Below are 24,351 nucleotides of genomic sequence, written 5' to 3' on the forward strand. Positions count from 1 at the left end.
AGTGGTGTGTGGGGCGGGGGGAATATAAGATGATCTCTGCCTACCACTGGTGGGAAAATCAGGCTTGTCTTCATAGCAAAGGTCAAGGACACAATATGGGAAGTAGTCATACTAGAAATATTAAAAGGCAATGAGTGATGTCTAACTAATTATACTATTTATACTGAGAACATTTCCCAGCAAAGGTAGGAAAGAAACTTGTTAGGAAAATTGACCTCTTTTCTCCTGTTATGGCTGTTGGTGCCCACTAGGGTGCACTGCTGACAGATGCAAAAGCTAAGATGGGGAAGCAGTTCTCACACTACACAGACCAAAGTAAGGTCGTGAGGAAGTTCAGTGGGTTTGCATGGGAACAAAAAACTAGAGATAGATGGTCACAAGGGCAATGACAATTGTTTGGCAAAAAGGACCCAGTAAATTAGTCTTGTGGCTTCCTTTTTTTTCTGGCAAGCAGTATGGATGCCCTAGAATGGAAGGTAGTTGTCATTACCCATCTCAGAGTCTCAGCTGAGGCTGGTAAAGGTCTTTCTCCTCAGGGGGTGAAATGTATGAGTATTCTGCATTGACCAGACTGGTATAGTAATGATACTATGTGTAGAAAGCATAGTTATGTATGTGTACTTTAAATATGATTAACAAACATGACCATTCTCCCATCCTCCCCATCTCTCTCCTTGCAAATAAATAAATAAATGGGGAAAATTAAAATGATAAATAATTGTATATATTTATATGCATGATGTGATGCTTTGATATAGGCACTCAAAGTAGAATAAGTAAATGAAGTGAATGAACATATTCATCACCAAGCATACTTACTAAAATGACTCAGCAAATCTGGGCTACATCATATCTGATGAAGTCACCATGCTAAATTAAAACTCATTCTTCCTAAGTGAGCTCTGTCTCCTTGGAGCAGCCTGCTCCCATTCTCTATGTCCCCATCCCAGTCTCTGATAACTATGCTTCTATTTCTACGTCTGAGCTCCACAATTTTGAGATGCCATATATAAGTGAGAGCAAGCATGTGGGGATGAACTAAAAGAACAAACTTTGGGGATATTTTGTAAGGACCTTACAAATAGCTTTTGTGATATTATCACTGTGAGATGCTCAATTCCTTACTTGTAACTTAATTTAAAGTTAATCTTACAACTGTAATCTCCCACTTAAAGCAATATGACTAGGTTTCCTCTGCCTTGGTGTACCTTTGGCTTGGACAGCACAGATGTCCAGTATTTACAAGCAATGTTTAGAAATGCTGACCGAAGTTGTCAATAAGAAAATGCTGCCTCATCTGGAGATGTGCTCTATGCTCCTTTCCTCAGATGCCTTGTTGGAATCTTGACTCAGAACAAACATACATGCATAAGAAGTGCTTATCATAGCATTGAAGACAATGAGATCAGTAACTACGGGCCCACAGATCTGTTGAAGATGACAGGTGGGCTTAATATGGTTGCTCATGTGATCAGAATGTGTGTTCTAGATCAGCAGAGTCCAGCAGGTCATACCCCTAAATTCCTTCCTTTAACAAATGTTTAAGGAATATCCAAGTTAAAAGTCCCTTACCCTTTCCTCATACCATGCACTGCTTTTCACGTGTTACTGGTTTTCACTGTTCAATATAAATGCCAATGAGTACCTGTATGTGAAGGAAGCTGTAACCACAGTGAGATCAGATCAGTGATGACAGCAGAGGCAGTGGATTTACTAGTGGTTGAAACTAAACTTCTCTTCAGTTTCATTTTTCCTCTGGATACTGCCAGAGGCAGCTAGCCTAATCCTGGGATGGTGTATCATGAGTTTACTCTCACACTTCTAAGGCTCTGCACATAGAAGCAGTTTACTCACTTCTGGATAAGAAAGTTCCAGAGGTTAATCATCAGGGCATTAATTGTCCCATCTGAGGACACCTTTGGTGCCTCCAAGTGAGGATACCTTTGCTGCTCTCATTTTGAGGACAGGTTTAGCCTCCCTTGTGTGAAGCATTTATTCTGTCATCTGAGTCATACAGATCAGGCCAATTTCTGAGGAACTGCAGGAGTTAGTCTTTGATAGAGGCATAAGAAAAGTTCCTGAAACAAGGAAAGATTTGGAGCTCCTCCTGATCAGCTTGAAGGTAGGTTGAGCTTATAGGTAAGTGCAGAGTCTTTCCTGAAGCTCAGCCTGGCATCCACTTTCCTTTTGTCTACTTTTCTTTCTAATAAAGCCTGATGCATCTGCTGTCACTGCTGCTCTAGCCAGCTATTTCCACCAGCTTCTGCCACTGCTAAGAGAAACACCCCGTCATTCAACATTGCCATGGGAGATGTTACTAAGAGAAATACCCCATGCCCTAATGCCCATACTTAGGTGCAGCCATTATCAGCTTAAAAAAATCTGGCAAGTGGAGACTTTTACAAGATTTCCACATAGTGAATATTCACATTCACCCCTTTGGATCTATTCAATCTAGAGTTCCTTCTTCTGCCACAATCCCTCAAAATTATCATATCATTGTTACTGACCTAAAAGATAGTTTTTTTCCCACAGCCTCGTTGTACCCTGATGTTAAGCAAAGGTTTGTCAAGCCATCACACTTTTATTTCAAGCCACCTTGGCTCATACCTCTGATTGTTTTTTGTTGTTGTTATCAGTTTTCACTTCTTTTTAAAAATATTTTTTATTTATTTATTTGAGAGAAAGAATAAGGCAGACTAGAGAGAAAGAGAGAGAGAGTGAGAGAGTGATAATGCGTGCACCAGGGCCTGTAGCCTCTGCAAAGGAACTCCAGACGTATGCACCACCTTGTGCATCTGGCTTATGTAGGTCTAAGGAATCAAATCTGGGTCCTTTGGTTTTGTAGGCAAGTGACTTAACTGCTAAGCATGTCTCCATCTCATCAGTCTTCACTTTTATTTAAAGCCTTCTTCATAAAAGAACTGATCTTGTTTTTATCCAACACATTGAATCCTAAACAGAATACCTTGATCCTCTTACATAGGGCAATCAGTTGTGCAACCACCTAATTATGTCTCTCGTCCCTCAGACAACTTCTCATTCCGTTTTTCTCATGAAGGAACAAAAATCTTACAAAACAGTTTCATTTATCACTGGTTCAAGCTCAACAAGTTCTTTGGTGTTGTCCTATCAATCAATGGGACCCACTATCCCTAGGGGAGTAAACCCCAGAAGTCTTCATCTTAATGAACTCTGGTAAATGGATATAACTCATATTAATTACTTTGGCCATTCTAAATTTGTTAGTGTCTGTACCGATACTTTTTCAAGACTTAGTATTGCTTCTGTTCAATCACATGCATCTACTTGTGCTTTTTCAGTTATGGAAATTCTAAAACAAATTAAGAAAGACAATGGTCCATCTTATATATCTAGAGGTTTTAACCACTTTGTTTTCAACTTTGGCAAATTCCTCTCTCATGGCATTCCTTATAACCCCAAGGATCAGCTATAACAGAATGCGCCCATTTATTACTCAAAAATAAATTACACAAACAAAAAGGGGGGAATAAGGGACCGACTACTCAAGAATAACTTGCTAAAGAAACTTATACTTCAAATTTTTAAAACTGTTCTCAATTTTCCTCAATAACATCTACAGAAAAAAAAAAAAGAAAGAAAAACATCATAGAAAGCAAATTTTACCTAATGCCAGGCATGGACTTATGTAAACTTCCTCTAGGGCCCAGCCAATGGCTAGAATTTGTTCCTCTCATAATCTGGGGCAGAAGCCCCACTTCTGAGCTTTCTCCAACATGTCCTCTTTGGATCCCAGCAAGATTGATAAAGCCACACTTCTTTCAAGTGCCTGGTGATAACGCCACCCCCTGGGACGAGCTGCCACAAGAGAATGTGACCTGCAGTCCTGTCCAGTCTCTGCAACCTCTACAGAAGTGATGCTGACCAGACCACTGCAACCTAAGTTGACTCCCATCCATTTGCTTCTTCCTCAATAAACAAAAAAGGGGGAGCTGTGGTGTAAACTAAAAGACCAAATTGGTAATATTTCTTATGGACCTTACAAATAGCTTTTTTGTTAGTGTTGCTGTGAGATGCTAAATTCCTTACTTGTAACTTGCTTTAAAGTTAATCTTACAACTGTGTAATCAATTCATACTATGATTCAGTTTCCTCTGTCTTGGTGTATCTTTTGTCTGAATAGCACAGATGACCAACATTGGCAAGCAATGTTTAGAGATGCTGACTGATATTAATATATTCTCTATGCTGCTTTCCTCAGAGGCCTGGCTGGACTCTCAATTCAGAATGGCTTAACATAAACTTCTCTTCAGTTTCATTTTTCTTCAGGTTACTGCTAGAAGGATGAAGACGAATTAGTCAAGTGGCTGTATTTTCAGGTAGCCAGTTAAGGGCCCAAAGAGGGAACACCTTACCTGCCTGCTTCAGCAGAACTGTAATTCAACATCTGATCCAGTTTCATCCAACCAGCACTGTCTTTTTTTTGGCTGTTCACCTCTCTGGAACTTCCGGGTCCTTGCTCAGGTAAGTTTCCCCAATCTCAGCTCCATACTACTGCCACATGGGCTTTCTACCCCCTCCTCCCTTCCACATAGCAGGAGCTCTCTGTACTTCCTTGTCTTTATTTTATTTGTTTATTTATTATTGGTTTTTTAAGGTAGGATCTCGCTCTGGCCCAAGCTGCCCTAGAATTCACTATGTAGTCTCAGGGTGGTCTTGAACTCATGAGGATCCTCCTACCTCTGCTTCTGAAGTTCTGGGATTAAAGGCATGTGCCACCACGCCAGGTTTCTTTTTAAATTATTTTTTAAAATATTTATTTGAAAGCAGAGAGAGAGAGAGAGAGAGAGAGAGAGAGAGAGGGGGAGGGAGGGAGAGGGAGAGAGAGAGAGAGAAAAGACACACACATACACACACAGAATGGGTGTGCCAGGGCCTGTAGCCACTGCGAATGAACTCCAGATGCATGTACCACTTTGTACCACTTTGTACATATGGCTTTATGTAGGTATTGGGGAACTGAGCCCAAATAGTTAGGCTTTGCAGGCAAGCACCTTAACCACTGAACACTCTCTCAGCCTCTCTTTCCTTCTCTTAACCCAATCAAGTCTCCCTAAATCTTTCCCTCTGGTCTATGGATTTTAATTTGTTGCAGTCATAAGACAATGATCCAGGGACACCCCAGATTTACTGGTGCATTGACATCATGGTGTATTGGCAAGGAACCCCAACATTCCTGTTACAAGGAGTTAGCTCTCTATTTTCCCAGGCTCTGCTCCTAGCAGTTTTTCTACTTCCAGATAGGAAAGTTCAGAGGTTATTCTCTAAATTCAGGGCTGTGCTCCCCAAATAGGGCACAAGTATTAGTCATCTTTCTGTATCCAACTTACTTCATTTTAAATAATGTCCTCCTGTTTCATCCATATTTTAGTAAATTACCATTTTTCTTGTTTTAAGGCTGTATAATATTCCACTGATGGAAACTTTGAGCATATTCAGAGATATGTGTTCACAAATGCAGGTGTGAACAAGGGCTGTGCTAACTTAAGACAACCATCATAATTTGCTATCAAAAGCTAGGTTATGGCCTGGAGACTTTGCTCATTGGTCAAGGTGCTTGCCTGTAAAGTGTAAGCATCCAGGTTCAATTCCCCAGTATATATGTAAGCAAGATTATGTGTCTGGAGTTCGTTTGCAGTGGCTAGAGGCCCTGGCATGCCCATTTTCTCTCTCGCTCTCTTAAATAAATAAAAGCTAGGTTAAAAAAGAGGGGAAAGGGCTGGAGAGATGGCTTAGCGGTTAAGCCCTTGCCTGTGAAGCCTAAGGACCCCGGTTCAAGGCTCGGTTCCCCAGGTCCCACGTTAGCCAGATGCACAAGGGGGCACACGCGTCTGGAGTTTGTTTGCAGAGGCTGGAAGCCCTGGCGCGCCCATTGTCTCTCTCCCCCTCTGTCTGTCTTTCTCTCTGTGTCTGTCGCTCTCAAATAAATAAATAAATAATTTTTTAAAAAAGGGGGAAAATCTGTGAGGGGGAAAATCTGTGACTGGGGTCATGCACTCAATCACCTCAGAAATACAAGGTTTTGTTAAAGTCTGAGCTGATTCCATTTTGACTGGGGCAGGAAGAGTGACAGAGAGGGGCAACTGGAGGATTGCCAAATATTTAATCCTGCAGTATGTTACTGGATATGGACTTGACAGCTAGCATTGAGTGAGACCAGAAAAATATTTGGGGTGAGGAAATCAAGTCTAGAACAAGGACTTCTTATCGGGTAACTGATTCAAACAGAGTGCTTTCCATAAGATCCCAAATGGCTACAGATGTGGAACTGAGTTTTCTAGTTACCAGATGTACCTCAGAGAATCACAGATTAACTCTAATTGCACAGGAAGATTAACAAGTTTCCCCTAACATAAGTGTGCCCTAAAAACCATGAATTGCAAGGTCTATGAAGATTTTTTTCCTCACAGTCACACCACCCCTGAGCTGCTTGTCAACAAGTAAACTGTGTGCATGTATTTATGGCTGTCTTAATATGTTTTATTTCTGTGGTTTGCTATATTGAACTCTATTCATTCTCATTCTCTCTCCCCTTCTCTCTCTCTGTCTCTAGCCCAGGATGGCCTCTAACTTCCTATGTAGCTAAGAATGATCTTGAAATGCTCATCCTCCTGTATCTACTTCCTGAGTACTGTGATTACAAGCATGTGCCACCATACTGATAAAGGAATTTTGGGGGTTCTCAGTCAATGCAGCAATACAATACACCAATGTACTGATAGTTTTGTGGTATTTCCAGTTTCTTGTCTTATGAATTTGAACAATAAAATCCACAGATCATAGGATAAGGTTCAGAAAGATTTTGAGAAGCCCAGAACTTAAAAGAATAAAACAAAGCAGGAAGGCAACAGGTAATTTGAGAAGACACTTCAAGACTCAGGTTGGGAATCTTTATGTGAGGCCCCCATGGATGGACTGCTGGTTTAGCTCATTAAGTCTTTTTTTGTTGTTTGTTTTTTGTTTTTTCAAGGTAGGGTCTCACTATAGCCCGGACCATCCTGGAATTCACTATGTAGTCTCAGAGAGGCCTTGAACTCACAATGCTCCTCCTACATCTGCATCCCAAATGCTGGGCTTAAAGGCTTGAGCCACCATGCTGGCTAGCTAGTTAGTCTTGATGGCAGGTGTCTGGAGTCAAGAGGTGTGGAAAAGGGCAATCATCCCCAAAATCTCAATTCTCTAGGAAAGTGCCATCTCAGACGGGAGTGGAAGGACTCCCTAAGGCAGCAGAGATAAGGAAATCCCTGACCTTGCCTGATATTTCTGACCTGTAATAAAGTGTAATGACAGGTTTTCCCCTACAGGTCCAAGGACAATTTACACATTTAATCAAAAAGAAAACTATTTATTCACTTTGGGGTCCTGTCACCCCAAACCACCTCAATACCCAGTTTATGCAGTGCTGGAATTGAACCTATGCTCTCATGCATGCTAGGCAAGCACTTTTACAACTGAACTACATCTCAAATCCTTTCTGGATTTTTTTTTTTTTTTTGAAACAGGGTCTCACGATGTAGCCAAGGCAGCCTTGACCTCTTTGATCTACCTGACCCCACCTCATACTCCCAAGTGCTGGAGTTGTAGGAGGGTACTACCATACTTGGCTTGTTTTTGTTTCCTAGGGCTACTTTACCCTTTGCATGTTTTATGCATCAGGAATATGGTTCTTTGTCTTTAGATTGTGTCAGTGATGGTCCAATTACAAAGAAAAATTAAGAGAAAGATAATTTTGTGGGATACATTACTATGTCTATCATTCTTCACAGAATTAAAAAATATTCAATAAAAACAGATGATGATGGTAATAAATATTCATTCAATCTTTACAGCCAGTCTTCACCAGGATAAAGTCGTCAGCAACTGGACATATATACTAAGAACAACAAAAGCCAGTTTTGTAGACTGGCCTTCTCATTGGCAAATACAAGTATGTAAAAAGAAGAGCATTCACAAAAGAACCCCCAAAAGCACAGCAAAAGGATAGTGCATGTGCTAGGATAGGGGTAGGTGATGGCATTTGAATTAACATGTTGAGAGGGAGGCCACCTTGAAAGTTGACATATAATCAAAGACTTGAGAGATGACAGGGCAAGCCATGCAGATAAAACTGGGAGAAGGGGCTGGAGAGATGGCTTAGCGGTTAAGCGCTTGCCTATGAAGCCTAAGGACCCCGGTTCGAGGCTCAGTTCCCCAGGTCCCACGTTAGCCAGATGCACAAGGGGGCGCACGCGTCTGGAGTTCGTTTGCAGAGGCTGGAAGCCCTGGCGCGCCCATTCTCTCTCTCTCCCTCTATCTGTCTTTCTCTCTGTGTGTCTGTCTCTCTCAAATAAATAAATAAATAAATTAATTAATTAATTAATTAAAAAAACTGGGAGAAGAATGTCCCAAGCATGAAGAACAGAGTATAAAAGTCTCACTTTCAGAACAATAAAGTAGTCACCACAGATAGGGAGAAGGAGGAAGAGAGAGTAAGGGACTTAACTGATACAGTAGTAGAGAGAATGAGAGTTAAATGCTACCCAAGGCCCATATAGCCTTAGAGGAAGGGGTAAGGACACTTAACATACCTTGTCATTTTTAAGTAGTGATTGATTCATTCTGCCTGTGTGCATTTTTTTCTTTGCAGCACTTGGGAACTGAACTGAGAGACTTGCATGTTCTGGTAAGCGCTCTACTACTGAGCTGTATCTGCAGCCCTTGGCTATAAGTTTTGATAGAACTACTCTGGCTGTTGGATCCTCAGTGTGGATGAGGGAAGGCCAAAGCTGGGAGACAGTGAAGAAACAACTTCCATAACCCAGAGGAAATCTGTGGCTTGGACAAGGGTGGCAGTAGTGGAGGTAGAGAGAAGGAACATTCATTCATCAGCTTCCAAGATTTCGTTTTCTTAAAGCATTTTGTTTATTAGCATTGTGTATATATGGTATGCATGTATTCATATGTGTAAGTAAGGGTTTGCATGCGACTGTGCGTGCATGTGTAGGCCAGAGTAAGTTTCAGGTCCTCACCTTCCACTTGGCACTTTTAAACTAATCCATCCCTGCCTGCTTGGGTTATTTTTACCTGGGTTTAGTGGTTACACTTCTTTTGCCTTGGATCCATTTTTGCAGATCGTCTGGTCAAGGATGCATGGATATTAGCCCGTATTGTCAAACCTTGAATACTATTGCTATTCTTTTGGGAGGCCTCTCCCTCTTTTTTGATTTTTCATCCACAAAAGGAGAAACAGGCCAGAAGTGATGGTGGTATAAACTTGTAGTCACAGCATTTGGGTGGAGAATAAGGAATTCAAGATCATCCTTGGATACATTAGTGAGCAAGCCTTGAAGAGAGATGGGGGAGAAAAGGGAATGGGGAGAAGGAGGGAGAAAGGAGAGGGGGACTGGGAAAGACTAAAATTCTGTTTTGGACCACCACACAATATGTACTTATTTATCTTAATTTACAATGCTGTTGTCATCATGATTAAACCTTCATTCTCAGCCACAGAATCCCAAAAGTACCACTATCCTGGGTGACACTGCAGCCTGGGCCTTATCACACACTCTTAGCAAGAATTAAAATTGCCATTTTTTCCTCCAAAAGCACTGGAGGTCTGTCTACAGCACAGTCCTCCCCGACAGCAAAACAAAGCCTCCTACCAGGTCGACTAGAAAGGCTTTGATTGAACAGGAATTTTTATTCTGAGAAACGACTCTTTTTTTCAATCACAAAGGGCGGGGGGAAGAGCAGAGATGCCGCATTTATGTGCTCACACTGCTATCTAGTGGCCAAAGTTTCACAGGGCAACGTTCTGTTTGCAGTTAAAGAGACTCCTGAAATACCGGAGCAATCCCGCGGAAAACTGAAGAAAATGTCCGCGAGCAGGGAGTTGCTTATAACCAGATAAAAATATTCAAGCTTCCAGTCGGCCTTGGCGCTCTAACAGAAGGAACTGCCCGTTCCTCTAGCTTTGGCTTCCGGGGGCTGATTTAAGGGGAGCATGCGAGGGCCAATGCGATTTGACTTCCGGGTCACCCTCACCACCTAATTGTTGTGCTCCCTGGTCGGTGAGATTTAGCTTTCTCCTCTATATTTATCCTGCTCTAGTCTTTCAGTAGTTTACTAAAGTTTAAATAAACGAAATCGGGCATAAAGAAAATGACTTCCCAGATTATATTCTTTACAAAATAAATCCTCGAACACTAGGTGGCAGTAAGAGACCACAAATGTCGACACTTCTGCTCTTCCCCCGCCCTTTGTCTTCCAAAAAAAAAAATCTTCTGTTACCACCCCCCCAATTTTTTTCAATGTTAAAACATAGTCAACCTTCTAGCTCTCAATTTTTCCTCTCTGACAATCTGATGGTTAGACTGGACAAAACAAAATATCCTTTTAAAAAAAACTATTTTTAATGTGTTTCTTTGAATACTAGAGTGTAAACTTTCATGCATTTGCATTGGGTTTTTAAAGATTCGGAGGTCTATATCTTCCAAGGAATGTTTTCTCTATATAGCTGCTTATTAATAGTAAATAAAAGCATAGTATGTTAGGCTGTTTGTGCTGCTATTAAAAAATACATGAGACTATGTAATTTTAAACAACAGACATTAATTTCTCACAATTCTAAAGGTGCATGAGAGGAGGAGATAAAGGCACCAACTGGTTAGGAACTAGATTGGCTTCTTAATTTTAATGCGGAATCTTGTTGCACCCTCCACAGGAGAAACTTGGTTTCATCATGTGATGGAAGAGATGAAAAGGAGCATATTACTTTCATTTTGCCCTTGTAGGGGCACATAATCCAGTTGTTAGGATCTCCTTCTAAAGGCCACATCTCCAAATCCATTTGTGTGACACTGTTTCATCAATTTTGGAGATCACCAAAACATTCAAAAGTGGGATACTTACCTTTTATAAACTGATCTTCTAGACCTCCCAGGTTAGGTTATGATCCAAACTGCATCATTGGTTTTGGAATAATAACAATTAGGTTCTTTTGCCCTCATTTAATATTTAAAAACAAGAACCAAATAGCAAAATTAGGAATTGAATTCAAGGATTATGTTTATTTGCATTGGTATTATGTATATTGGGTGGTATTTTATGTGGTTTTCATTCTGAAAAGCAAATCTGTTGAGCAGGTACAAAAGAGCAGTCACTGGAGTTCATGGTTGGCCTGAATACTAAATATGTGACTGCTTCAACAAGATGACACAAAGCCATATCTTTTTTTCATGGTATTTTTTTTTAACACTGTCGTATATCTATATAATGTATTTTGATCTTATTTACCACAATTACCTGCCTTATCCACCTCTTCTCCTTACACCCTTTTCATCCCCATTATCTCTAATTTTCATGGCCTCCTTTTTTTATACTCATACAGGTAAAATAGAGGTAAATTGAGGCTGCTTACATGATCATGGATGGAGGGGCATTTACTGTGAAACAGACAACATATTACTGATTACATCACTGATGAACCTGACTTCCTCTCTCCCAGCAACTATTAATAGCTTCCTATAGCTATTTTGAGAGGTGTGGGATGTCACCTATCCTTCTTCCCACTGATCATGAAACATTGACAAGCTAAGTATTGTATAAGAAACCACAGCGACCCTGAGTTCATGATTGAAACAGTCATGTTGTATCCAGAAGACAGCATTTCACAGCCCTCCTCCCCCTCTTACATTCTTTGTGCCTCCTCTTCTGCGTGGTTGTCCTATTTAAGGCCCAGAACACACTAGTTGCTTATTCCTGGTAACTTCGCCAGCTATGCATCTCTGCATGAACCTTTGTGTTTTGCATCAATAAACTTCTGTGATTGATGCTGTGAGCAGAACCAATCTATGGAAATAAACAGATATTTAGAAGGCAGATTAACATGCTATCCATTTAGCATAACCATAGTAGTGGAGTCTCCACATGTCCCCCACTCCACTGCCCAAGTCCCTAGCAATAGGCTTTTGGCCTGGTATATTGTATCAGACATGAATTCCCTCCTGTGGAGCAGGCCTCATATCCAATCAAAAAGCAGTTAGCTGGTTGGTATGGTGGTGTACACCTTTAATCCTTGCCCTTAGGTGGCAGAGTTAGGAGGACTGCTGTGAGTTTGAGACCAGATTGAGACTATGTAGTAAATTCCAGGTCAGCTTGGGCTAGAGCAAGACCCTACCATGAAAAAACAAAACAAAAAACAGCCAACTGGAGAGATGGCTCAGTCATTAAAGGTACTTGCTTGTAAAGCCTAATGGCCCTGGTTTTATTCCCCAGTACCCACATATAGCCTGATACACAAAAAGTGGTGCATGTGACTGAAGTCTTTTTGTAGTGGCAGGAGTCACTAATGTGTCCCTGCATACATACATGATCTCTCTAATAAATAAAAGTAATTTTAAAGAAAAAGTTAGCTACTCCTACAACATTCCTATCACTATTGTAGCAGTGGGCATATGTTACATAGTGTATAGTTGAGGAGTACACAAGGTCTACAGCTAGGTGTAAGTGCTGATGACTTTTCTCCTCCTTCAGCTTGTATAATACCTTTTGGGACAAAGAAAACTAGCTGGCAGGGACGGTGCTTCCAGTTTAGTTCCAATATATTGATATATATTGTGATTGATATATGTGGTGGCTTAGTAATAGGAACTTGCCATCTAGATTTGGTGGGGAACCAGGAGCAATGGAAATAGCCTATAATTGGTCTAGGGGTCTCTGTAGCCTCCCTGATGAACATCTCATTGGGAATTAACACATCCCTAACATTAGAATTCATAATTAATAATGAATAGTTTCTGGGAACAGCTTTGTCCACCTATGAAGGAAACCTTTATTCAAACATTTTTTTAAAATTTTATTTTAATTGGCTTACAAAATAGTATACTTCCATATGGCTTATTAACATATCCTTAGTTTTTTGTTTGTTTGTTTTTTAAGGTAGGGTCTCTCTAGCCCAGGCTAACCTGGAATTCACTATGGAGTCTAAGGCTGGCCATGAACTCATAGCAATCCTCCTATCTCTTCTTCATGAGTGCTGGGATTAAAGGCATGCACCACCACACTGAGCCCATATCCCTTAGTTTTTAAATTTTTGTTTGTTTTTTTTTTTTTGAGGTAGGGAATCATTGTAGCTTACATTGCCGTAGCCTAGAACTCTGTAGCTCCAGGCTGGCCTAACGCTCACGGAGATTCTCCTACCTCTGCCTCCCACAATCTTGGATTAAAGACATGCCTCACCATGCTTGGCCAAATGTTCAGTTTTGACTCACTCCCTACTACCTTTCTCTCTCTCATCCCCCTGCTCCTATCTCTTGCTTTCACCTTGTCCTTCCACTATTATTTACTTTAATGTCCTATGTATTCTATTATGTCCCCCCTCCATCCACTCAAACCTCCCCTATAGTATCTTTCTAGTTCCTGGTTGTAGTACACAGCCACATGTCACTGGGATGAACTTCCAAACCAGGTACAGATCATGGGAGGAATTGCATTTCTTTAAAGCTTACAGATCCAGGGGGAAGATCCATAATAGCAGAAGTTGCCCCACCCCCCGCCCTTTTTACAGATCCAAGCAAAGAGAAAAAAAAGCCACCACAAGCAGGAGCAAAAGCACACCTCAGGAACATGAGACAGAACTCCAGGAAAGCTACAGCACTTTGCATATCTTTAGACTGGAATTCAGATCTGTTCCTAGTAACAAACACCTTAGGGGTGGACCCCAGGATTTGCCCAGAGACACCTCCTCCAGCCAGGTAGCTAGAGATCTAAATTACAAGCTTTAATAAACTCCTGAATATATTGGGGGACATCGATTCAAACTACCACACTGGTATAGACCCTCAGTCTATCTTAGAGCCACCTAGAAATTTGAAACTACAACCTGCATATAAGCTAGAACATGTAGCCTTTGTGTTTTTGAACCTGTGTTGCCTCATACAATATGCCCTTTTCCAGTTCTATCCATTTTCCTGTTAATTTTATTTTTCTTTACAGCTAAATAGAACTCCATTGTGTATATGTACTACATCTTCATAATCCAATAATTAGATGATGAGCATCTATGCTGATTCCATTTCCTACTTATTGTAAATAGTGGGGCAATAAACATGGTTAGGCAAATATTTCAGAAATAGAGCATACAGCTCTTTAGAGTATTTGATCATAAGTTACTTCTATATTTACACAAAACATGGTGTCCATATAGGCTACACCAGCTTGCATTACCACCAACAGTGAAGAAAAATCTCTGCTGGGCTGGAGGGATGGCTTAGCAGTTAAGGTGCTTACTTTACAAAGCCAAAGGACCCAGGTTTCATTCCCCAAGACCCACGTTAGCCAGATGAACAAGGGGGAACATGTGTCTGAAGTTCGTTTGCAGTGGCTGGAGGCCCTGGTGTGCCCATCCTCTCTCTCTCTCTCTCTCTCTCTCTCTCAAATAAATAAATAAATAAATAAATAATATATTTTTAAATCCCTCTTTTCCCACATCCTCACCAGCATTTGTGACCTTTTTTTTTAATGCTAGTCACTCTGGCCAGAGTGAGATAGAATGTCCAAGTAGTTTTAATTCGAATTTTCCTGATGGCTAAGGATGTTGGATACTTTTAAAGATATTAACTAGCCATTGTTATTTCTCCTTTTGAGAATTTTTTTTAAAAATATTTATTTATTATTTATTTATTTATTTATTTTAAGAGAGAGAGAGAGAATGGACATGCCAGAGCTTCTAGCCACTGCAAAAGAACTCCAGATGCATGCACCACCTTGTACATCTGGCTTATGTGGATACTGGGGAATCAAACCTGAGTCCTTTGGCTTTTCTGGCAGGTGCCTTAACCTCTAAGCCATCCCTCCAGCCCTCCTCTTGAGAATTCTCTTACAGTTAGTTCTATAACCAAAAGACCCGGATTTGCCAGGCATGGTGGCACATGTCTTTAATCCCAGCACTCAGGAGGCAAAGGTAGGAGGATCATCAAGTATTAAGTATTCCAGGCCACCCTGAGACCACAGAGTGAATTTCTTGTCAGCCTGAGCTAGAATGAAAACCTTGAAAAACCAACACACACACACACACACACACACACACACACACACACACACACAACAACAACAACAACAACAAAAAAACAACTGGCCAGGCGTGGATTCCAGCACTTGGGAGGCAGAAGCAGGAGATTCTCCACGTGAGTTTGAGGTCACCTTGAGAATACAGAGTGAATTCCAGGTAAGCCTGAGCTATAGTGAAACCCTACCTTGAAAAACCAAAATACATAAATAAATAAATAAATAAAGACCCCTGTTCGATTCCCCTGTACCCACATAAGGTAGATGCATAAAGTGGTGTATGCATCTCTACTTTGTTTGCAGTGGCTGGAGGCCCTGGCTTGCCCATTATCTCTCTATCTGCTTCTTTTTTTCTCTCTAATAAAATTTTTTTAAAAGCCAGGTGTGGGTGCACGCCTTTAATCCCAGCACTCAGGAGGCAGAGATAGGAGGATCTCCGTAAATTGGAGGCCACCCTGAGTCTACATCATGAATTCCAGGTCAGCCTGGACCAAAGGGAGACCCTACCTTGAAAAACCAAAAAACAATTTTTTTTTTTTGCTTTTTTTTTCCTTTTTACGAGGTAGGGTCTCATTCTGGTCCAGGCTGACCTGGAATTAACTCTGTAGTCTCAGGGTGGCCTTGAACTCACGGCGATCCTCCTACCTCTGCCTCCCGAGTGCTGGGATTAAAGGCGTGCGCCACCACGCCCGGCCAAGAAACAATTTTTTAAAAATATACTACATTTTAAAGTTATCTTTTCTTTACCACAATTAGATTTCCTAGACCTCATGACTTACTGACCACAGGTTTTTAGAAGAAGTATGGCCACTGTCATTTCTCTTTAACTCCTGCCCTCTTCAACCCACTGCCATGGGACTTCTACCTTTACCATTTCTTTTTTTAAAGAAAATTGTTCATTTATTTATTTGAGAGTGACAGACAGAGAGAGAAAGAGGAAGAGAGAGAGAGGAGAGTGGGTGCGCCAGGGCTTCTAGCCACTGCAAACGAACTCCAGACGCGTGCGCCCCCTTGGCTAACATGGGTCCTGGGGAATCGAGCCTTGAACCCAGGTCCTTAGGCTTCACAGGCAAGCACTTAACCACTAAGCCATCTCTCCAGCCCTGCCTTTACCATTTCTATAAACCTGCTCTTGCTCACATTTTCCCATATTTTTGGGTTTAGTGTACCCAGAGTGTGGACATCCTTTGACTTCTATGAGACTATGCCTTGTTCATTGCTAATGTCTCACTGACAATGCACGAGAGACACACAGAGAGAATGGATATAACAGAGTCTCTTGCCACTGTAAACAAATACCTCTCTGATTTTACGTGAGTAGCTGAGGAATTAAACTCTACAGCTACCTCTCCAGCCAACAATCCTTTTTAAAGGTCATTTATTGTACCTTTTCTTTTTCACAAGTTATGACCTTATCCTGTCCCTCTTTGTTACTTTTCAATTCTTTATATATTTCCCTTGTAAAAGCTCAATTAAATATGAAATATCAGCTATAAAATTTATATTTTTTATGGTCTATCACTCTTCCTTTTCAATTCCATATGAATGTCTCATAAGCAATTCATCTCAAATTACACTCCTCTTTCTCTTGTGGTTTCAAGCTCAGTGTTATCCAATCTGAAATCCTATTCTACTAATACCTGGTATTCATAGTGGGATCCAAATTCTTTAAAGTTTTTTTTTTCTGCTTATTATTATTTATTTATTTGAGAGCGACAGACAGAGAAAGAGGCAGATAGAGAGAGAGAGAGAATGGGCAGCCAGAGTCTCCAGCCACTGCAAACGAACTCCAGACACGTGCGCCCACTTGTGCATCTGGCTAACTTAGGTCGTGGGGAATCAAGCCTCCAACCTGGGTCCTTAGGCTTCACAGGCAAGCACTTAACCGCTAAGCTAAGACATCTCTCCAGCCCAGGGATCCTGGCTCCTTATCCTCCATATCTAATTAACCAGGAAGACCTTATTGACTTTCAAAATTCATCTCAATTCTCACAGTGTACATTTTCATTACCTATTACCTTCAAGCTGTTCTGGCTCCAATTTTGTCTTCCTCAGGTTACCTTTCCCCATCTTGTTAGAGTGATCCTAAAGTTTGTCTACTCATGAGGCTGGGCTAAGGATTGTCAGCAGCTAACTTTTGCTTTTTAAACTTTCATCGCTTTAAAATTCACCACACAGGAAATGCAAATTAAAACGACTTTGAGATTCCATCTCATTCCTGTCAGAAGGGCTACCATCATGAAAACAAATGACAATAAATGCTGAGGAGGATGCGGAAAAAGAGAAACCCTTCTGCACTGTTGGTGGGAATGCAATCTCGCACAGCCATTGTGGAAATCAGTGTGGACATTCCTGAGATAGCTAAAAATAGATTTACCATAAAATTCAGCACACAAAAGACCTGACTGCATTTTTTTCTAGCTAGTCTGTTTTAATTCCCAGCAAGGTCTTGTGATGTTTAATTCATCAATACTTTTGCAAATGATGTTCTCTTTCTCCAGTGTCTTACCCTCGCTAGTTGGCTAAGTGCCAGTCGTGACTCAGTTTAGCTACTTATTACTCATTCATGCTCTTCCAGCATATGATAGAGTTCACTCCGGTATCTCTTCCCTCATTCCAACTAGTTCTTCCAAAGCTGGTACCAAATTCGTCATCGCTGCATCGCCCCGACCCCGCCCAGGTGCCAGGCCTGCGGATGATGACTCCCTGGTTTGGTGAAACAGGGTGTGTATGTGTACTCGTACCCGCGCGCGCACATGCAGGAATGGAGAGCGTGAATCCGAATTTCTGCTAAGCACATAGCAAACAGGGGGGCATGAAATCCGTGTTACTTTACCCCAAATTTCTCCCAAGATCACCACCGAAATCATTGCGCAGTCTACTTCTTCAGATTGCGGTCATCCTGCCTCTTCTAAGCCTGCGCAGGGCGGGCAAGGCGGGGCCAGCATAGGAAGGGCACGCGCAGACGCAGACCCTCTGAACGCCCTGTTGCGCGGTGCTTGCTCGAGCGCGTGCTCTCTCTCTCTCTCTCTCTCTCTCTCTCTCTCTCTCTCTCTCTCTCTCTCTCTCTCTCTCTCTCTCCCCCTCTCTCCCTCTCTCCCCCTCCCTCCCTCCCTCCCTCCCTCCCTCTCTCTCTCTCTCTCTCTCTCTCTCTCTCTCTCTCTCTCTCTCTCACACACACACACACACAAGAAAAAAAAATCACTTCCGGGAAGTTAAAGCCACACTTTCTCTGCTATTCTCGCTGCAACATGGAAGCTGCCAGCAGAATGGCTGAGCCGGTAAGACGTTGCTCGGGGCTGGGTAAAAATATAAGTGGGGGAGTGGCGCCTTGAGCCCCTCCCCCTGCGCTTTTATTCTCCCCTCTTCCTAGGTTTCTGGGGAGCTGGTATCGGTGGCCCATGCTCTTTCTCTTCCAGCAGAGTCCTACGGCAACAATGTGAGTATGTTTCACCCATAGGGTATGTTTGCAAGGATTGATACTAAATTTTAGTGTAAGCCTTTATCCTGATATTTTCCGCAGACCTTCCTCACACCTGCCAAAAATCATGCCTTCTTTCCGTTCATTCTAATTTTAGTTCACAAACATAGGACCTTTGAAAGTGGCTCCCTAACTTTGCTATACGTTAGAATCATCTGAGAAGCTTTTAAACATCTCAATGTCCAGATTATAGCCTGTGTCAGACTAAATCCGAAATTGACTTATGTGATCTTCTACCCTTTTACCAGCTGCTGAGAAAAATATATCCAATGGTTCATTGTATTTCATTATTCTGTGTAGGTAGCTTCTTTTGGTTACCAAAAGGAAAAAAAAATAATTATTATCGTGCCTAAATCCATTACTCTAGTTTTTATTCTATGACTGCAACACCAATTTTGGTATCCCTCTTGAGAATTAACTAGACATCCATAGGCCTCCTTAATTTGCTATCCAGTAGAATGATTGAGAAATTCTGACTTGACATTCTTTCCTCCTTTACAGCCTGATATTGAGATGGCTTGGGCTGTACGAGCAATGCAGCATGCTGAAGTCTATTACAAAGTGAGTTGTGGTCTTCATCATCAAACAGAATTCAGCATGTAATTATAGTGTATGGTGTTCTGTAGTCAGTGTTCTTGGCAAGTTAAACAGTTATGTTTGGAAGATAGTATTCATCACCATAAAATCTTAAAAGTAGAATACAAGGATGGGAGTGAATTTGTTTTGACAAGAAATTCCACTTCCTGCTGTGTTATTTGCTGCCTGGCTCTCACATAGAAGGGACTGTTTTAGTTATTATTCTTTAGAACTTTATTATTTCATGCAAGACTTCATAATAAAATCTTCTGCTTTGAGAACCATGAGATTTTCTTAGAAACTAGCATGTGTGTTGTTTTACAGCTTATTTCATCAGTTGATCCACAGTTTCTGAAACTCACCAGAGTAGATGACCAAATTTACTCTGAGTTCCGGGAGAATTTTGGGAACCTCAAGGTAGATGTATTGGACCCGGAAGAACTCAAATCTGAATCAGCTAAAGAGGTAAGAATTCTCTCTTAAGCATTACTTTAGATTGTATGTTTTTATATAAACTTTTCAAATTTAAGGATTTTATTTAAGGATTTTATTGTTTATTGAAACTATCTCTCCTTTTTGGCTTGCATATTTCAAGTCACTTATATCTTTCAGGGAAGAAGGGATGAGTTAATTTAAGTAAATTTGCCAGAATTGGAAGGGAGTGACAAATAGGGTACAGGATGACATTTTGATTCTCTGAATTTAAGTTCACTTGATCATTGGTAAAGGATCCCATGGAAAATTGTATATTTCTTGTTGTTTATATAGTCATCTCATAGAGTTACAGAGCACTAATACTCTAAAAGTTATGGGAAATGTTTTACTTGAGAGTAGGTCTTTTTAGATAATGAGAAATTTAAGCTTTTAACTTCTTTCAGGCTGATATGGATGTTTGAGAAATTATCACTATTAACTGGACTTTATAAAGAAAAATCTAATTTTGTGACAAATGCCTGCACTTTGTTTCATTTGTGCATTAGTGAGGATGAGTAGCCATTTTGGCCTGAGTTGGCTAATAAATAACTTCAAAAGAAAACAAAGAATTCATTTTAGAAGTCATATTTTAAGTATGTATAAAAGGATTTAAGTGGTTTCTTTTTCAGGTTAAAATCTTGTTCATGTAGGTAACTACCAGCCTAAAGATAAAATACATAGTATAAAAACTTGATACTATTTTCTCTGTAAAACTTGCAATCATGTCAGTCCTAGTTACATCTGCTATGCTTATTCTCCTTACTGGGGAAGCTGAAGTATATTAACCTCTTGCTAGTTGTTAGCTAAGCATAATTTTATTTTTATTATTTTATTTTTAATATTTTATTTATTTATTTATTTATTGGAGACAGAGAAAGAAAGAGGCAGATACAGAGAATGGGTTGCCAGGGCCTCTAGCCTCTGCAAACAAACTCCAGATGTGCCACCTTGTGCATCTGGCTTACATGAGTGCTGGGAAATCAAACATGGGTCCTTAGGTTTTGGAGGCAAGTGACTTAACCACTAAGCCATGTGTCCAGCCCTGAGGCATCATTTTTACTTTTCTAGAAGTGGAGGCCATTCTGTTTGAAGTTTGAAGGGGTTGTAGAAGACTTCAACTATGGTACTTTGCTACGACTGGATTGTTCCCAGGGCTACACTGAGGAAAACACTATCTTTGGTGAGTTTCTTGCCTCTGGAATCATTTATGCAAGAAGAATGAGGAGTGTGGCTTTACTGATAAATCAGTGGTGTGTGTAGTTACCTTGGAGATTATCTTGTTATATCCTTTAAAATGATGTTCCTGTTTCTTAAATAGTATGTATTTTCATTAGCATTAGCATGAGTTTTTAAATCAACATGTGTAAACCATTTTGACTATATGTGAATAGGGTGTGTGTGTGTTAATATTTGTTGGTTTTTAGTAGTTGACATTATCTGAATCTGGGACAATTACAAATCTATTTACCTTTCAGCCCCCAGGATTCAATTTTTAGCAATTGAAATAGCCCGGAACCGTGAAGGGTACAACAAAGCAGTTTCTGCCAATGTTCAGGACAAAGAAGGAGCGAACGAAGCTGTGAGTGGAGAAGAGAAAGATGAAAATGTTGTTGACAGTGGAGAAAAAGAGGAAGAAGTCAACAGTGAGGGAGAAAAATAGAAAACTATCCAAGGTGGAGAAAAGAGAAGTCAAGAAAGACATCAAGTGGAGTATCTGAGAAAGGCAGACAGGGAGCAGCACTCCAGGCACATGAGTCAGCTGAGCCCATAAGTGTCACTGTGCTATCTGTAGAGACCTCTTTGGTTAAATGTCCTTGTGTTATCTGAGGATCCAGAAGGATCTTTCTAGCCAAATAATCATGAGCTTTCCTGGGTATTCCTCTGTCTAAATTGTTAGTGGAGTCTGAATTCTTTCTTGATTTGTGGATCCTTGGTTTTGGTTTCTGATTTAAGTAAGAAATTTTATAAATAAATTACATTTTGTTTATAGGGTTATTTCTGTAACTGACTTTAAGAAGTATTTAAAGCTATTCAAATATTTTTGGGTCCATAATCTCATCACTATCTCTTATGGAAAACCATTTGTGTCTGCCTGTTAATTTTTCTCACTGTTCTCTATAATGAAGTTCTCCTAACCTGTTAAATTGTACCTTCCTGGTTTTGGGATTAAAAGTCCTTATATAACTGACTCTCAGGCCCCAGAGATGGCTCAGTTGGTGAAGTGCTTGCCCATGTAAGTGTGAGGACATGAGTTTGGATCTTCAGTATCCATATAAAGTGAAAGACATGACAGTGTGCTCCTGTAACCCCAGTGCTGTGGGTACAGAGACAGGAGGGTCTCTCAAGCTCACTGGTTAGCTGTTCTTGCAGAATAATTGGGCTCTAGGTTCATTCTCAACAAATAAGGTAGAGGGTATAGAAGACGTCGCCTGATGTTGACCTCTGACCTCCATGTTCATACACACACACACACACACACACACACACACACAAGTAATTGACAGCCATTCATGCTGGTTCTAGCTTGTAATCCCAGCACTTAAGAGATTGAGGCAAGAGGATTCTGCAAGTTCAAAGCCAACCTAGGCAGCATAGTGAGTCCCAGGATAGCCTAGACTATACAGTGAAATCCTGTCTCAAGGAAGCAAAATTTACAAAAAAGAATTGTCTCTTGCTTTTGGAGCAGATATCTGTATAGCTCTGATTTTCTACTATATCAAAAATAAGGGGCTAGGGAGATAGCTTGGGGGTTAGAGGTACTTGCTTGCAAAGCCTGCCAGCCTGGGTTCAATTCCTCAGTACCCAGCTAAATCCAGGTGTACACAGTGGCACATGCATCTGGAGTTTGATTGCAGTGGCAAAAATCCCTGGTGTACGTACTCTTTCCCCCAGCCTGAATGAAAATGGCAGCTCTGGGTTCAATGAAAGACTCCAATTCAAGGAAACACATGGATGAATGATAGTGGAAGGTACCCAATATTCTCCTCTGTCCTCCACGGGCACATGTGGGGCTCATGTATCTGCAAACATACACACATGCGTACACCAGCCTACACACTGCTGCTGCCTTTCCACAACATGTCTGTCATACTATTTCTTGGGTTTAGACTACTGCAAAACAATAAAAACCCCTTTGATGTAAAGGTTGGATGGAGGGTGATGGGGGGAGATAAGGTAGGGGTTTTTATTTCTGCCTATAACAGGGGACACTGTCTCTGGACTGGAAACTGGGGAGGGAGATGGGGCTATCAGTCTACTGGAGAGAGAATGAAGAGTTTACAGCCTGTGGTGTCTCCATGCATACACCACACATGCAAAAATATCAAAGAAATGAAAATTATACAAATGCAAAACAGCAAGAAATTTTATTCGAAGGTAAAGTGAAATACAGGAAAGATACTGAAGGGAGCAGTGGGGCCTTCGATTTGAGAACTCAAGCAATGGAGGATTTCATTTCTAGGGTCTAGGAAGAGAGTTGGTTGGTAGGCATAGTTTTCTTTCTTTTTTTTTCTTGTTTTTGTTTGTTTGTTTGTTTTGTTTTTGAGGTAGGGTCTCATTGTAGTCCAGGCTAACCTGGAATTCACTGTACTCTAAGGGTGGCCTTGAACTCAGCAATCCTCCTACCTCTGCCTCCCCAGTGCTGGGATTAAAGGTGTGCGCTACTACACCTGGCTTTTTCTTTTTCTTTCTTTTTTTTTTTTTTTTGAGGTAGTGTTTCATTCTAGCTCAGGCTGACCTGGAATTCACTATGCAGTCTCAGGGTGGCCTCGAACTCACGGCGATCCTCCTACCTCTGCCTCCCAAGTACTGGGATTAAAGGCATGCACATGTCTTTTCCTAGGATGTGTCTGATTTTAATTATGCACACCCAATCATGCTTAGGCATAAGATGGTACATAGGAGATTTTCCATAAAATGTCAACTCAGAAGGCACATTTTTAGTACCCTGTACATTCACTCTAAACTATTGTACGCTGAATTGACCCCCTGCCTCTTGTTCCATGGTATGTTCCCAGAAATGTTTGAATAGAAATTAAGTACAACACGAATTAGTATGGTGGTGTTAAGGGCAGAGTTGACATTGCTTTAATGGAGATGAGTGTACACACAATTCAGGTTGGCATCCCAGGTTGATAAATGCTTTGTTGGGAAAGGTGTGTATGTACCTCAAGCCAAGTAGAGAACAAGCTATTCCTACAGTTGCATGCTTCAGTACTTGCGTTAAACACCAGAACAATGGAACATAATAGCTAAGAAATAAACATACACACATTCAGTCGGCTAAGCTTGGATATGTGCAAAGAACACAGAAGGAGAAAAAAAATTGTTCAGGAAATGGTATTGGGAAAACTCACGTGTATTCATAAGGAAAGAGAGAAACTACTACTAATAATTTAGTGAGACACTACCTCAAAAAAAATAAACAGTTTAAGAACAAAAATATAAGGCCCAAAATCATGAAACTGAAAAGAAAATATAGAGAAAAAGCTCTTTAACATTGGTCTTAGTGATTTGTGAATATGACAGTAAAAGCTTAAGCAACAAATGCAAATATAAACAATTGAGGGTCCATGAAGCTAAAAAGCTTCTTTACAACAAATGAAACAACAGCATAAAAATACAGCTTTCAAAATGGTTGAAAACATTTGCAAAACATAACTGATAAGGAGCTAAAATATGAAATATATACAGAACTCATACAACTGAAGAACAAAAATATATATGATTTATAC

The 24,351-nt window shown here is 40.7% G+C and overlaps 1 protein-coding gene and 1 long non-coding RNA gene across 3 annotated transcripts in view; one reads left to right on the top strand and one right to left on the bottom strand.

Moving 5' to 3' along the window:
• The window catches only part of LOC123456722, a 28,621-nt gene extending 10,578 nt beyond the window's left edge, over positions 1-18,043 (bottom strand). Inside the window, exons 1-2 of one of the 2 annotated variants that reach the window (XR_006634635.1) lie at positions 17,924-18,043; positions 11,715-11,871 (exon numbers count right to left, since the gene is read on the bottom strand). This is a non-coding gene — a long non-coding RNA (uncharacterized LOC123456722). Of the gene's footprint in view, positions 1-11,714; positions 11,872-17,831 lie in introns of both variants that reach the window. The other variant, XR_006634636.1, reaches the window with a different exon arrangement.
• Positions 18,044-18,207: 164 nt separating this feature from the next.
• On the top strand, positions 18,208-21,806 carry Pbdc1 (polysaccharide biosynthesis domain containing 1). Its single transcript, XM_045140958.1, has 6 exons — positions 18,208-18,368; positions 18,461-18,526; positions 19,070-19,129; positions 19,469-19,609; positions 20,687-20,798; positions 21,094-21,806. Exons 1-6 carry the CDS (start codon positions 18,339-18,341, stop codon positions 21,276-21,278), a joined length of 594 nt encoding a protein of 197 aa, XP_044996893.1. The 5' UTR covers positions 18,208-18,338; the 3' UTR covers positions 21,279-21,806.
• Positions 21,807-24,351: the final 2,545 nt, after the last annotated feature.

The sequence above is a fragment of the Jaculus jaculus genome, chromosome X, assembly GCF_020740685.1.
Source record: "Jaculus jaculus isolate mJacJac1 chromosome X, mJacJac1.mat.Y.cur, whole genome shotgun sequence".
Lineage (NCBI taxonomy): Eukaryota > Metazoa > Chordata > Mammalia > Rodentia > Dipodidae > Jaculus > Jaculus jaculus.